Source organism: Coloeus monedula (assembly GCF_965178545.1).
Source record: "Coloeus monedula genome assembly, chromosome: 5".
Taxonomy (NCBI): Eukaryota; Metazoa; Chordata; class Aves; order Passeriformes; family Corvidae; genus Coloeus; species Coloeus monedula.
In genome coordinates this window covers 73,325,821-73,340,913 of record NC_138785.1, presented here as the reverse complement: position 1 = coordinate 73,340,913, position 15,093 = coordinate 73,325,821, and the positions used below count along the sequence as shown (strand labels likewise).

At 69.9% G+C, this 15,093-nt stretch overlaps 2 protein-coding genes across 2 annotated transcripts; one reads left to right on the top strand and one right to left on the bottom strand.

Annotated features, from left to right (window-relative positions):
• Positions 1-854: 854 nt before the first annotated feature.
• LOC309573515 (rho-related BTB domain-containing protein 2-like) lies at positions 855-5,994 on the bottom strand. Its single transcript, XM_082282543.1, has 9 exons — positions 5,721-5,994; positions 5,348-5,451; positions 3,894-4,079; positions 2,662-3,467; positions 2,175-2,293; positions 1,751-1,901; positions 1,435-1,523; positions 1,195-1,300; positions 855-1,116 (listed from the first exon to the last, which is right to left on the bottom strand). The coding sequence occupies exons 1-9, from the start codon at positions 5,910-5,912 to the stop codon at positions 947-949; spliced, it is 1,923 nt and encodes a 640-aa protein (XP_082138669.1). The 5' UTR covers positions 5,913-5,994; the 3' UTR covers positions 855-946.
• Positions 5,995-8,436: 2,442 nt separating this feature from the next.
• On the top strand, positions 8,437-14,330 carry LOC309573250 (uncharacterized protein; the record flags this gene model as incomplete). Its single annotated transcript, XM_082282013.1, has 13 exons — positions 8,437-8,570; positions 9,873-9,925; positions 10,007-10,119; positions 10,194-10,268; positions 10,726-10,860; positions 11,013-11,090; positions 11,532-11,683; positions 11,904-11,958; positions 12,386-12,460; positions 12,557-12,665; positions 12,738-13,792; positions 14,075-14,120; positions 14,230-14,330. The coding sequence occupies exons 1-13, from the start codon at positions 8,485-8,487 to the stop codon at positions 14,328-14,330; spliced, it is 2,133 nt and encodes a 710-aa protein (XP_082138139.1). The 5' UTR covers positions 8,437-8,484.
• Between the last annotated feature and the right edge of the window lie 763 nt (positions 14,331-15,093).

Genomic DNA, 15,093 nt, shown 5'->3' with positions numbered 1-15,093 from the left:
GGGCTCTCGCAGCCACACAAGCACCCAGGGACACCCACCCCGCGCCCACTCCCCCATCCACCCCACCCTGCTCACAGCTTGGCCCTCCCCCCACCCCACGGGGGGAGAAAATACAGCACCAGAGAGCCCTACGGGGGTGGGGACCCCCCCAAAAAAAGAAAGGAGGAGCGGCAGAGCCCCCGCTCCCTGCGCACCCCCAGCCCCAAATACTGCTCGGTCAGAGGTAGCACCAGCGTTGGCCGGGGCGGGGCGGCCCTGCCGGGGGGGAGGGGGCTCAGCACGGCCCCCCCGCACGTCCAAGGCACGGTGGGACGGGGGGGCTGCGATACGGCAGAGCCTGTAAACAGCCGGGGTGGGGGGTAAACAAGCCCTTGGGGGACCCCCACCCTGGCCAAGCCCCCTGGCTCAATAGTGGCGGGGTCCCAGGGCCGAGTGAAGCAGCCCAGGGTGGGGGTCGCAGGGTCCACCCCCTCCGTTTCAGTGTGGGATCCCTGGGGTTGAGGGTGGGGGTCCTGAGCCTGAGCCCCTCAGCCCAGCACATGGACCCCCAGCCCTGTATGGGAGCCCTGGACCTGAGCCCCCCACTCAACACGGGGACCCTCAGCCCAGCCGAGCCCCCCAGCCCTTTATAAAAGTCCCAGGCCCAAGCCCCTCACTCAACACAAGGACCCCCAGCCCAGCTGAGCCCCCCGGTCAAGTGTGGGGGTCCCAGGGCTCATAATGGGAGCCCCAAGCCTGAGCCCCCCCACTCAGCACAGGAACCTTCAGCCCAGCACAGGGACCCCCAGCCCAGCCAAGCCCCCCAGCCCCAAACCCCCCCACTCACCACAGGGACCCCCAGCCCAGCGTGGGGATCCTGAGGCCGAACCCCTTGCTCAGCATAGGGACTCCCAGCCCTCCCGAGCCCCCCAGCCCCACGCGGGGGTCCCCTCCCCGAGCCCCCCGCTCAGGACACGGGGGGCGAGGGCCGCCAGAAGCACCACTTGCTGCGGGGGTGCTGCTTGCGCTGCAGCTGCTCCTCGCGCTCCCGCTCCTTCTTGGAGCGCAGGTACAGATCCTCCTCCTTCAGGTACCACACCGGGGGCCAGCGGTGCCGCTCGAAGTGCGCCTGGTTCTCTGCGGGGACATCCCGGCGGTCACGGCACAGCGGGGACGCCCTCCCCGTGGCCCCCGTGCCCCTCGCCAGCCCCGTACCTGGGGACATGAACTTCATCTCTCGAGGGAAGCGGCGGCACACGCGGTTGTAGTTGGTGCAGATGTAGTGCAGGCACCACGCGGCCAATTGCCGGGCGTTGTGGAACTGGGGAGGGGAATTTGGGGAGGGGGATTTGGTGGGGAGGGTGTCACCCCATCACCTGGGGGTCTCTGTGTTTCCTTCCCCCCCCCCCCCCCCCCGGGGGTCTCCGTGCCTTCCACCCCTCCCTCCCCCCGTACCTGCGTCATCTCCAGGTAGATGATGACCTGCTCGTCGATCTCCACGCGCTGCATGAAGGCTCGGAGCAGCTCGTCCACAGCGTATTGCTCTGGGATGGGGCGGGGGGACACGGGGGGGCCAGGAGGGGTCACACAGCGGGGACCGAGCCGGCACGCCCTCCCCCCACCGCCCTTACATAAGGACAGCGAATGACACACGGGGACGATCGATCGGTCCCCGAGGCACCGGCAGGATATTGGCAGGTGACGTCAGGGGCCACGGAAGGGGGGCCGCGGTACCGGGGGGGGTGCGGGGAGAGGTGGGGGGGGGTCTCACCGGTGAGCGCCTGCAGCCGCGGCAGGCACAGCCGGTCCGTGAGGATGAGCAGCTCCATGGCGTCCAGCTCGGGCGTGGGGGTGAAGACCCCCGTGTAGAGGAAGTCGAGGACGGCTCGGAGGCAGGCGCAGTTGGTGCCGGGCAGGGACACCTGTGGGATCGGGGGGTTTAGGGGGGGGGAGGCTCAGAGCCACCCCCCGAGGGGGTTGAGGGGAGGGGGGACCCCTCCTGGCAGTGCCTGAGCTGGCACAGCACGCCCAGCCCTGGAATAGCCCCCCGACCCAGCACAGCTCCCCACTTTCTCCTCAGCAAGAGGGAAGCAAGATCCACATGTCCCTGGTCCAGGGGGTCCGAGCAGCCCCCAGACCCCAACCAAAGATGCCCACCCTGCCCCACAGAGCCACAGGTCCCCCCCGGCCCCCACCTCATCGGCGTAGCTCTCACGGAAGCCCCCCCGGAACATGGCCCTCATCCAGTCGCAGCCGGCGATGAGCAGCGGCTTGTGTGCCGGCACCACCCCGTCGTCCACACGGAACACCACGTCTGGGGTCAGGAGACAGCTCAGGGGGGGACAGCCACCCCTCAGATACCCCTCGGCCACCTCAGCCCAGGGGCAGCCACCCCTCGGCCACTGCAGACCAGGGACAGCCACCCCTCGGCCACCACTGCCACAGGGACAAACAACCCTTGGACACCCCTTGCCCACCCCAGCCCAGAACTGTCATTCCACCCCAGCAGCACACCCATGACTGACTCCGGGACCCCAGACCCCAAAGACCTCAGTGGTGGGAGGGCCTCAGGGTGACCGTAGCCCTGTGCCTACACTGGCACCATGAGAAGGGGACACCATCTGGAGGGGACAGTGGTGACCTCCCTATCCCCACAGCCCCCCATCCCCGCACCCCCCGTACCTGCGAAGACGCCCTTGGCCAGGCACTCCTTGACGCGGTTGGCGCGGCGCACATGGAAGGCCTTGGTGATCTCCTGGTTCATGAAGCTCTCCTGGTTGAGCTCGTTGGCCACCATCATGCGCAGGTCGAACACCTCCAGCAGCTCAGCCACGGCGCCCACCTGGCGCAGGTCCCCGTGGGGCCGCTCCAGCTTCCCCGTGTACAAATATTCCAGCACGGCGCGGAGCGGCTCCGGCCGCACGCCCCGGTCCATGGCCACCACCGCCATCCGCCGCTCCCGCCCCGCCACCGGGTCGGCCACCAGCTCCCAGCGCAGGCTCAGGAAGCCGCGGCCCCACGATGACAGGTCACGGGTTCCCCCGTCCCCCTCACTGAGGGTCTCGGGTGGCCCCTCCAGCGTGAAGAGGTCGTAGAAACGGGAGCAGGCGGTGGCCAGGTAGACGCGGTGGGCAAAGACGCAGTGGCCGCCCTGCAGTTGGAAGACGACGTCGGCACAGAGCGGGGCCTGGAACAGCGCAGCCGGGCCCCCCCCCAGGCCGGGGGGAGCGTCGGGCACCTGGATGAGGGGCGGGGGGGGCTTGGGGGGCAGGAAGGGCGCCTGCAGCAGCGGGCGCTGCATCTTGCGCAGGTGGGACTTCCAGAACTGCAGGTGGCGGCGGGACACGAGCGCGGCGCGGATGGCGTTGTCGAACACGTCCTTGACCCCGAACTGGGCCACCACGCTGGTCTCGTAGTACGGCACCCCCAGCTCCTGGGCCACCTCGTGCCCCCGCTCCGGCGGCAGGATGTCCGAGGGTTTGATGGGCCTGAGGGGGCATGGACAGGGTGGGGAGCTGGGGAGGGGCTGAGGAGGGTGCCCAGGGCAGCCCCTCCTGATTCCAAGGATGCTGGGAGGTCTCATCCCCATCCCAGGGGGTGCTGCAAGAGTGGCCCCTCCTTATTGTGGGGGTGCCAGGGGGGCCTGGAGGGGAGACCCCAACCCAGGAGTACTGGAGGGGCAGAGGCTCTACCCCACAAGTGCTGTCAGAGGACCCTGACCCATGAGGGGCCCCCATCCTGCAGGGTCACGGGGGCTGGGATGACACACCCTAACCTCGTGTGGCAAAACTGGGGGTCCCCAGAGCAGCAGAGGGAGGGGTCCCCATTCTCATGGGACTGGGGTGGTCCTGGTGATGACACATTGGGGTGTCCCTGTCGCTGTGGGGCTGGGAGGTGACATTCTGGGGGCTCACTTGGCCAGCGGCCGGCGCGCACGGTTGACGGCGTCCAGGTCGGCGTAGCGCAGGTCCAGCTGGCAGCCCACCAGCACGATGGGGGTGCGGGGGCAGAAGTGCTTGATCTCGGGGTACCACATGGTCTTCACGTGCCGCAGCGAGTTGGGGTTCGCCAGCGAGAAGCAGAGCACCACCACGTCCGACCTGGGGGGAGCAGCAGGAGCGGGAGGGCAGCGCTGCCCTGGTGCCACCCCGCTGTCACCCCGTGTCCCCAAACACGCCCTGCTCAGGTGGCACCCGGGTCCCAGCCCGGTCCCAGGATGCCTGTCACTACCTCCCACGACACCCTGAGAGCCCCCAGACCCCCAGGAGCCCCACAACTCCCAGAGTCCCACGGTCATGGGAGCACCAGAGACCCCCGGGGAGCTTCACAAGCACCTGACTATGCGAGCCCCATGGACTCCCAGGAGCCCCCCAGACCCCCAGGATGCCCATGGCCAGGGTGACCCATGGACCCAGGGCGGGGTCGGCTGGGCGGGTGCCAGTCCCCAGCACCAGGGACAGACCATGCCCGCTACCCCTGCGCCCACCGTGGGGCGGCCACTGCCACCCCAGCCCTGGCTCAGGGGGTGTGAGGTGCCAGGGGACATGGTGGGGGTGCCAGGGGACACACGGTGGGTGCCAGCACCCCCAAGTCCCCGGAGCAGCCGCGTGGCCCCGGGCCCGGGTTGTTTTTAGTCCGTGCCGGGACGGGACGTGACCGGGAGGCGCCGCTGGAGCCGGGCCCGTGTCCCAGACCAAGATAGCCGCCACCGGCCCCCCCGGGGCCTCCGGCCAGCCCCGGGGCCACCGCGGGCCATGGGGATCCGGCCCCCCCTGCCCCCCCATTGCTGGGGTGTCCCCACTGGCGGGGCCCCCGCCGTGCCGCGGGGAGATTAGAGGTGCCGCGGGGCTGGCGCGGGGCGGCGGCGATAAGAGCCCGGACGTGCTGGCGGCCACGGGGACCGGCTGTTTACAACCGGGGGGCCAGGGGAGGTCTGGGGGGCCCCTCCTGCGGCCAGGCCAGCGCCCCCGGGGAAGTTTCCCGCACCACAACAGCCCCCCCCCGGGGCCGCCCCCCACGACAGCTCCGGAGGGGCCACGAGCAGCCGGGGTGCCTGCTCGGGGCGGGGGCTTCGGGGGGTGCAGTGTCAGGGTGCCCCCAAAGCCGTCCCCGGCCGGGAATGGGGGCAGCCCCGCCCCTCCCCGAGGGTTTGGGGTGCCAGAGCTGCTCTCTGGGCGCTGGCAGGAGCCCAAGGGGCTCCTTTGGCTCCACACGTCCCGGGATGGGCAGGGCTTGGGGTCTGGGTGCTGGTGGTGGGGGCTGGGCTGGGCTGCCGGTGATGGGGTTTGGGGGTCTCGGGGGTGCCGGTGGCGGGGGTCAGGGTGATGGTGGTAGGGGGTGGGGTTCCGGTAGCGGGTCGCGGTCCCACCTGCCATAGGCGAAGCGCCGGTCCTTGTGGTGGTCCCCGAAGGTGTCCCAGAGGCGCAGGGAGACGCTGACCTCGTCCACCACATCCCGGGAGCGCTCCAGCACCTGCCGGCACCGGGGGTGACACCGGGAACGGCACCATCACCGACCGCCCTGCCCGGTACCACCAGTACCACCCTGGTGTGGTCCCGCTACCCCCTCCCGGGGCCCCCCTCGGTGTCCCTTCTGGTACCGGGTACCCTCTATTGTCCCTCCCCCGCCCCGATGCCCCTCAGTGCCTGGCGATGTCCGGTGCCCGGTGTCCCCCGGTAACCCCCCTCCCGCTGTCCCCCGCCCGCTGTCCGGCGGTGGCCGGCGGTGTCCCCCGCCCTCACCTCCTGGCAGACGCGGTACTGGTCGATGGCCCACACGGTGGGCACGTGCGTGGCCAGCAGCCGGTACTGGCTCAGCGTGGCGTTGCAGGCGCGGGCGCAGATCAGCCGCGTCTTGCCCACCGCGTTGTCGCCCACCACGACGCACTTGATGGTCTCGACGTTGGGGCGCTCGTAGTCCACGTCGGGGTCCATGGGGGCGCGGGGGGGGCCCCGGGCAACGGAGCGGCCCCGCTCAGCGCCCCCCGCCCGGACCCGAACCCGGGCCCGGCCCGTTACCGACCCCCGCCCCGCCCGGCCCGCCCCGCCCCGCAGCCAATCAGCGCGCGCCGCCGCGGCACGCCCCGCCCCGCCCCGCCCCGCCCCGCCCCGCCCCGCCAATCCCGCGCGGCCCCGCCCGCCAGGCCACGCCCCCCGCCGCCCCGCCCCGCGCGCGGACAAAGGAGCGCCGCCAGGGGGCGCCGCGCCGCCACGTGACGGCCCGGCCCCCTCAGGGCCCCGCCCACCCCCGCGGGCAAAGGCCACGCCCACGGGGCGGGGTCAGAGGGACACGCCCACGGAAGGGGGAGGGCGGGGGGGCCGGGTCGCGACAGCGGCGACAGCGGCGACAGCAGCGACATCTGTGACATCTGTGACAGCAGCGACAGCAGCGACAGCAGTGACAGCAGTGACATCTGTGACAGCAGCGACAGCAGCGACAGCAGCGACAGCAGCGACATCTGTGACATCTGTGACAGCAGCGACAGCAGCGACAGCAGTGACAGCAGTGACAGCAGCGACAGCAGCGACAGCAGCGACAGCAGCGACACCTGTGACATCTGTGACAGCAGCGACAGCAGCGACAGCAGCGACATCTGTGACAGCAGCGACAGCAGCGACAGCAGTGACAGCAGTGACATCTGTGACATCTGTGACAGCAGCGACAGCAGCGACAGCAGTGACAGCAGTGACATCTGTGACAGCAGCGACACTTGTGACATCTGTGACAGCAGCGACACTTGTGACATCTGTGACAGCAGTGGCATCTGCGACATCTGTGACAGCAGCGACAGCAGCGACACCTGTGACATCAGCGACAGCAGTGACAGCAGTGACAGTAGCGACACCTGTGGCAGCAGCGACAGCAGCGGCAGCAGTGACAGCAGCGACACCTGTGACACCTGTGACGCCTGTGACGCCTGTGACATCAATGACAGCAGTGGCAGACACCAGTGAAACCGGCGACACCAATAACCCCAGTGGCACCAGTAAAACCAGCAACACCGGTTACACCAGCACAACCAGCGACAGCAGCGACAGCAGTGACAGCAGCGACAACAGGGACAGCAATGACAGCATTGAAACCAATAAAACCAGTGACACCAGCAGTGACAGCAAAACCAGTAACACCAGTGACACCAGTAAAACCAGTGACACCAGCGGTGCAGCAAAACCAGTGACACCAGTGACACCAGTAAAACCAGTGACGCCAGTAAAACCAGTGACATCAGCAGTGACAGCAAAGCCTGTAACACCAGTGACACCAATAAAACCAGTGGCACCAGTGGTACCAGCAAAACCAATAATACCAGTGACACCAGTAAAACCAGTGACACCAACAACCCAAATGGCACTAGCGACACCAGTAACAGCAGTGAGACCAGTGACACCAGTAATGCCAGTCACACCAGTGGCACTGGGACAGGGGGTGACCCGGCTCGCCACACACGGGGCTGGGCGTGTTGCTGGGCCCAAGATCCCATTTTCCAGCATTTTTTTCCTCCCTGGGGGTTTGGGATTTTCCAGTCGCGGTGCCCAAATAAGGGAACGATGGGAGAGGCTTTGGGACGGGGGCCGTGTGCGGATGGGGCGGGCCAGACACTGAGCTGGGAATGTCCCCGGGGCAACCCCGAGCACCTTCATGGTCGAGGGGGACCCGGAGACTCCTCCAGCCCCCCAAAATCCCATTTCCTGGCATAAAAAGGGTATGTCAGGAGAGGCTCCAGGGATGGGGGGGACACAAGAGGGAAGAGGGACACACCCCCCTCCTTGGCTGGGTGCTGGATCCTGGCATAGCACCCTGATCCCAGTCCAGGATCCTGGCCCAGCACCCACATTCCAGTGTGGGATCCTCATCCCAGCACAGGATCCTGGCACAGCACCCACATCCCAGTTTGGGCCCCCAGGAACCTGCACCCACATCCCAGTCTGGGGACCCTCATCCTGGTGTGGGATCCTGGCACCGCAGCCACATTCCGATGCTGGACCCTGGCACACGTCCCAGTGCGGGCCCCTGGGACCTGCTCCACATCCTGGTGTGAGATCCATGTCCTGCTGTGGGATCCTGGGACCTGAATCGATGTCCCAGAATGGGAATCTGGCACAGCAGCCTCATCCCAGTACGGGATCCTCATCCCAGTACGGGATCCTCATCCCAGTACGGGACCCTCATCCCGGTGCAGGACCATCATCCCAGTATGGGACCTTCATCCCAGTACCGGACCCTCATCCCATTACAGGACCCCCATCCCAGTGCGGGACCCTGTCCCAGTGCGGGACCCAGGCCCGGCACCCGCGCCCCAGTGCTCCCAGTGCTCCCAGTGCTCCCAGCGCCGCCCGTCCCGTCCCGGTGCCTCCCGGCCGCTCCCGCCCCCGCCCCGCCCGGTGCCGCCCGTGGGCGGTGGAAAGCGTCGGGGGGGGGCGGCGGGGGAGGGAGGGGCGGGCGCAGGGCGGCGGCGGCCCCGGGATCGGCATCGGCCCCGGGATCGGGATCGGCCCCGGGATCGGGATGGCGGGGCCGGGACTGGAGCGGTACCGGCTGGCGCTGCTGGCGGCGCGGGAGGACGTGGGGAACCCCCGGGCTGCGACCGACTGGTGAGAATGGGAGGGCGGGGGACACCGGGAGAGGGAACGGGAGCCGGGAACGGAGACCGAGAAGGGGGACGGAAGAAACGACCGGGAACAGGGCACCGGCAATGAGGACCCGGCAGAGGGAACAGGGGAATGGGTCCGCGAACGGAAGAGGGGACCGAGACTGGAAATGGGCACCGAGACAGGCACCGGACACAGGACCGGGAACGGGAGCAGGAACAGGCACCGGCACGGGCCGGGGCGTCGGGGGCGGTCCGAGAGGCACCGTTACCGGCACCGGGACGGAGGCTGCGGGGCGCACCGGGGTCTCGGCCGGGGGTGCCGGTCCCCATGGGGGTCCCAGGACTGAGCCCTACGTGCCGCCTCGCTGGGAACCGGGAGTCCCGCACGGTCTCGTCCCGTCCCGCCCGGTCCCTCCCGGTGCCGCCGGGGTGGGAGCGGCGCCGCCGCCCGGGGCGGGGGCAGGACGGGCCCGGGGGGGGTTGCGGGAGTGGGGGAGCACCCCGGGGTGCGGTGAGGGGGGTTCTGCCCGGCTGCACCGGGGAGACGCCGGTCCCGAGACGAGACAGGGTTGGGGGTCCCGGGCTGGCCCCTCTTTGGTGCCGGTGCCGTGGAGCCCGAGCCGGTGTCCCCCAAAACCCCCATTCCGGGATGGGGGGCGACGGCACCGGGGCTCATCGGCCTCGCAGCCCCCCGTCGTCACGGGGCCGCCCGTCACTGTGGCCACCGGCCACCCGGGCATTGCCCTCTGCCCCCGGAGCGCGGCTGGACCGGCTCCAGCGCCGGCTCCTCCCGGCGCCCGCCCGGCCGCGTGCCGGGCTCTGTCCCGCCATGTGGCGCCGCAGCCTGTCGCGACATGCCGTGACATGCGTGACGTGCCCCGCCGCGCCGTGCTCCACGCGTGCTGCCGGAGCCGTGCCCAGCCGTGTCCCGCGTGCGCCCGGAACCGGAGCCACGCGGGAACAAAGAGGGGCAGAGCCGCTGGAAATGCCGGGGGGGGGGGGTGTGGGTCCCTCCGAGATGGGGCCCCCGGAGCCTTCCCAGGGTCGGGCGGGGGTCCCGGCACCTCCTCACGGGGGGGAGGGGGGTCGTTGGGGGGGGGGCCGTGCAGCTCCGGCGCTTCCCACATTCCCATTGTCCCGGGGGCGGATGCTGCCGGCGGCACTTCCATGAATTCATCCCAAGCTGGTGGCATGGGGGAACACGGGTGGTGCCCAAGCCCGGCAGGTCCCGCACCTTGTGGGACGCTCACCCTGACCCCCCCACCTTGACCCCCACCCTGACCCCCCCCTTCTCCCCCTCCAGGGCCGTCTTTGGCTATGAGAAGCACCACGACCTCAAGCTCCTGGATTCCGGAGGTACCGGGAGCGAAGCTGTCGGGGAGTACTGGGGGGTCCCCCCAGTTCCCCCGTACCCCCTCTGACCCCCCCTCCTTACAGCCGGGGGGCCGGATGAGCTCGCTGGGAAATTCTCTGTCGGCAGCGTCATGTACGGGCTGTGCCGGGTCCCCGATCCTGGTTCTGGCACCCCCAGGATCGTCCTTATCAGCTGGGTGAGTGCGGGGGGGCATCCCGGGGGGACCCCCGCATGGGACCCCCCCGGGCTGAGCAATGGGTGCGGTGCCAGGTGGGGGAAAAGGTGCCAGAACCGCTGAGGGCGGCGTGTGCCGGACACCTGCCGGCCATCCGGAGCTTCTTCAGGGTGAGTGGGGGGCACGGAGCCCTCGGGGGGTCCTGGGGTGGTGTGTTGGGGTCCCCGCCCCCCCCGTGTTCCCCATTCCTGCCCCTGTCTCCCCCACCTCGCCGCCCCGACCTTTGCCTGTGCCCGGGCGCATTCCTGGCGCTGCTGACTCAGCCGCCGCTTTCCCAGTGCTCCCAGTCTTGGCCGCCGTGCCGGAGCTGTGGTTGGGATCCCTGCCCCCTCCATCCCGTCCTGACGGAGGGGGGGGGGGGGGGGTCCTGCCCTCCCCATCGCCCGGAACAGCTTCCGGTGATCTGTCTGGGTCCGGGATCTGGATCCGGCCCCACGTCTGGATCCAGTCCCACGCCTGACACGTCCGAGGGAATTGTGCCGGGATTCCCCGGGGAGTGTGGATCCATGCGGGGGGTGGGCCGTGGGAGGGGTGGCACGGTCCCATCCCGTCCCCTCCCGGCGGCAGGAGGCCACGGCGGTGATCAGCGCCCGCCGCTCCGAGGAGGTGACGCTGGAGGGGCTGCGCCGAGTGCTGGCACAGCTGGAGCCCCCCGCCCCTCGCCCCCCCAGGAGGACCCCCCAAGACACCCCGGAGCTGGTGGTGAGTGGGGGTCTCGGTGGGGCGATGTCCCCGCGGGAATGGGGAGGACACCTGGGGGGCGATGGGTGCTCGGTCACCCTTCCCGGGAGTCCCCGGGCAGGGGGTGTTGGGGAGTTCTGGGGGTCCCACCCTGACCCGCCTGTGCTCCCCAGGGAACCAACTACCGCAAGACCAACCCGGCGCTGGAGCTCCAGCGCACCCAGCGCGATTCCTTCTGGGAACAGGCTGAGGTGAGTTGTCGGGGGGCTGGGGAAGGGCTGGGAGGTCCCCACGGTCCCCCGGTATCCCAGGAATGGGGTCACGGCTGCTGCCTCGGGCTGGGGTTGCCAGGGGCTGAGCCCAGGGGTCCCGGTGCCGAGCTTGGTGGGGATCCCAGTCCCGGTGTGGGGTGCAGTGGGGTCCCGGTCCCAGTGCCGAGACCGAGGGGGGTTCTGGTGCCAGTGCTGGTGTTGAGGTCGATGGGGTCCCGGTCCTGGTCCTGGTGCCGAGGCTGCGAGAGTCCCAATGTGAAGTGCGGCGGTCTCCCAGTCCCGGTGCCGGTTCTCCGTGCCGGTGCCGATGGCAGAGGGGTCCCAGTGCCGCTCCTGGTGCCGGGGCGGGTGAGTTCCCGGTCCAGGTCCCGGTGATGGCTCGCAGTGCCGATCCCGGCGCTGATCCCGGTGCGTGCGCAGCGCGAGGAGCAGCAGCGGAAGGAGCAGGAGCGGCAGCGGGAGCGGGAGCAGCGGCGGCGCTGGGAGCGGGAGCGCATGGAGGAGGAGCGGCTGCAGGCGGCGGAGCGGGAGCGGCGGCTGCAGGAGCGGGAGCGGCTCATCGAGGAGCGCCGGTGAGGGGCAACACTGGGCTCCATCCCTCTCCCAGCCCCGTGTCTCCATCCATGTTCCCATCCCCATGTCCCATCCTCATCCCTGTGTCCCATCCCCATGTCTCCATCCCCGTGTCCCCATTCCCATACCCCACTGGTGTTTCCCATCTGTGTGCCATGTCCCATCCTCGTGTCCCATCCCTATAATCTCTCCCTGACGCCCCAACTCCCGGCCCCGCAGGCAGGAGCAGGCGCGGCTGGACGCGGAGGAGCGGAGGAAGGAGCAGGAGCGATGGGTGAGCGGGAAGGGGGCTGGAATGGGGAGGGTCTCAGGGGGATCAAGGGAGATAAGAGGGCTCCATCCCAGCAGGATCCAGGGGGTTCATCCTAGGGGATCTGTGGGTCCCATCCTGCGGGATCTAGGGAGGGGGGAGGGGGCGGGATCTGGGACATCCATCCCGGGTGATCCAGGAGTTCCATCCTGAGATGATCCAGGGGGTTCATCCCAGGGGATCCAGGGGTTCTAGGGGTCTATCCTGGGGGATCTGAAGGGGTTCATCCCAGGGAATCTGGGATGTCCATCCTGAGGGATCGAGCGGGTCCATCGCAAGGAATACAGGAGGTTTATTTCAGGGGGATCCGGGGTGGGGGGGTCTAACCTGGGGAGATGCGAGGGCTCCATCCTGAGGGATCCATGTTTCCCATGGCCGCCGTGTCCCGCAGGAACAGCAGCAGCGGGAGCAGGAGGCGGCCGAGCGGGAGCGCGGGGGGCGCAGCGGGGTCAGCGGGACGGCTGCCGTGAGTGTCGGGACCGGGTCCCTCCCTGCCCCCGGGTCACGGGGCCACCGGCCCTGCGCCCTGTGCCACACCCCCGCTGACCCCCCGATCCCGCAGGAAGCCGCCATCCTGGTCTCCCAGCGCACCCAGAACCCCCGGGAATTCTTTCGGCAGCGGGAGCGCTCGGGCTCCACGTCCACGTCGCCCCTGCCCGGCAGCACCCCCGGTAGGTGCCATGGAGGGGTTGGGGGGCACGGAGGGCTCTGGGGGTCCCTGCTGACCTCCCGCCTTCCGCCAGGTGCCCGCCGGCCCTTCCTGCGGTACCAGCGCAGCCTGACGGAATCCGCCTTCATCTTCCGCCGGCCGGAGCCCCCCCAGACCCCCCCGCCCGGCGTCTCCAGGGGGGCACCGCCCCCCAGCCCCCGCCGGCTGCCGCCGCCTCTGCCCCCCGGCCCCGCGGGGACAGGGACCCCCCAATGTGCCGCCAGCGGGACCCCCGCTAGCCCCACGGGCAGGGGCACCCCTCCCTCTGCCGCTCTGGGGACCCCCCCCAGCCCAGCCCGAGCAGGGTCCCCCCATGCCACCAGTCCTGTGGGGACGGGGACCCCCCAAAGTGCCACCACCAGGACCCCCCTCAGTGCTGTGGGGACAGGGACCCCACAACGTGGCACCCTGGGGACCCCCCCCAGCCCAGCCCGAGCAGGGTCCCCCCTTGCCACCAGTCCTGTGGGGACGGGGACCCCCCAAAGTGCCACCACCGGGACTCTCCCCAGCCCCGGGGGGACAGGGACCCCTCCCTCTGCCACCCCAAGGAGCCCCCCCAGCCCTGTGGTGTCGGGCACCCCCCAATGTACCACCACTGGGACCCCTTCCAGCCCCATGGGAACTGGGACCCCTCCCTCTGCCACCCTGGGGACCCCCAGTTTTGCCACCACCGGGTCAGAGTCCCCCTCTGCCATGTCTGGGCCCCCTCCCAGCCCCCCCCAGATGGGGATCCCCCCTGGCCCCTCTGGGTCGGGGTGTTCTGAAAGCACTTATGGGGTAGAGCCCCTCCCTCCTTCCAGCACTCCCGGCTTGGGGTCTCCCCCCAGGCCCCCCCGGGATGAGGAGGGGCCCCTCCCGGACACTCCCCCCCTGCCCAGCCCCCCGGCATGGGAATCTCTGGGGCCGCTGGTTGAGGGGGTCCCCAGCCCGCGGGAAGGGTCCCCAATACCCCCGGCCGGGCCTCCCCTGCACAGCCCCGGCCCCCCCCGCCCGGTGCAGGACCCCCAGGATTTGGGGCGCAATGGAATCGGGGGGCACGAGTGGGGGGGCTGGGAGGCCCCCTGGGAGCCGAGACCCCCCCCGGGGCAGGTACGGTGTGGGGCTGGGGGAGATGTGGGGGGGCCAAAAGGGGCTCTGGGGTTATGTGGGGCTGGAGGTGATGGAGGGGCACGGGGACTGTGGGGGCTGCAGGTTTTGGGGCGGGGGGCAGAGGGCAATACACGGCCCTGGGGGCTGGTTCTGGGGGTTGGGGTGGGACTGGATGGGGAACGGGGTGGGGGGCATGATGGGAGATGGGGTGGAGTCCCCTGGTGAGGGGCGCGGGCACATCTGGGGGTGGAGGGACCCCTCAAGTCCCCCCACTCTTTGCAGGGGGACGAGCCCAGCGAGAACCTCGTCCTGCACAAAGCCACTCCAGGTACCCCAAAACTCCCCCGTAAACCCCCCCAAAACTACCCAACCCCACCCAAAACCCCCCAAAACCTCCCCCAGCCCCCCCCCCCATCTCAACCCCACTCTCTCCCCAGGCTTCGCGCTGCTGCTGGCCCGTGACGCCCCCCACCCACCGCTTTTGGGGGGCCCCACCCCCCCCACCGAGGACGAGGACCTCTCCCCCCATGCAGTGTAGGTGGGGGGGGGCCAGCACCCCCTTTTGGGGCAGGGTCCCCCCTATGGCACCACAGCCCCCAGGATGGACGCCCCCTCCCCACACACCCCCAGCACAGCCTCCACCCCCCACTTGCACCCCAAATGAGCAGCTTGGGGAGAGGGCAGCACCCCAAACCTCCCCCCCCCTCTGGTGGCAGCACAGGATGGGGGAGCACGGCCCCCCCACCCGGGCACAGGGACCCCCACCCCCCCCCCCCCCCCGAAATCACACAGAGCAGCTGTTAAATAAATTTTAATGCAAATTATTAGTGAACATTATTAATTGGGGGAGGGGGCTGCCAGGGGCGTCGTGTCCCCCCTGGGTTAGAGGTGAGGGAAAGCAGAGCTGGGGGGGGGGGTCCCTGTGCCCCTCCCCGGGTTAGACCCTGAGCACCCACCCTGGGGGAACCCCCCTGCAGTGGGGGGGGGTCCCCAGCACCCACCCTTGTGGGGGGGGGGAAGGAAACCAGCCCCCCCCCTTTTTGGAGTTTAGCCCTGAGCCCCCCCCAGCATGGGGAGGGGCAGAAATTCCAGTTTCTCCCCAGAAACAGAAGCTGGGAGCCCCCACCCCCCCCAAACCCCTGTGGCGAGCAGGGTGGGGGGGCGTCCATCCTCCCTGTCCCCTCCCCCTCCCCAAAGTGCTGGGGGTCACACCCGGGACTGGAGGGGTCTGGGGGGGTCACGCTGGGGGGGTCCTGGGCTGCTGCTGCCGCTGCTGGAGGAGCTGGAGTGGGGGGGCTTGG

Excerpts from the sequence above, each read along its gene's own strand:
- LOC309573515 (XM_082282543.1), bottom strand. The coding sequence starts at position 5,912 with ATGGACCCCGACGTGGACTACGAGCGCCCCAACGTCGAGACCATCAAG. Across the intron at positions 3,468-3,893 it reads GCGCGCCGGCCGCTGGCCAA|GCCCATCAAACCCTCGGACA; the intron begins GTGAGCCCCCAG and ends ATGCCCCCTCAG. Across the intron at positions 1,117-1,194 it reads GATGAAGTTCATGTCCCCAG|AGAACCAGGCGCACTTCGAG; the intron begins GTACGGGGCTGG and ends ATGTCCCCGCAG.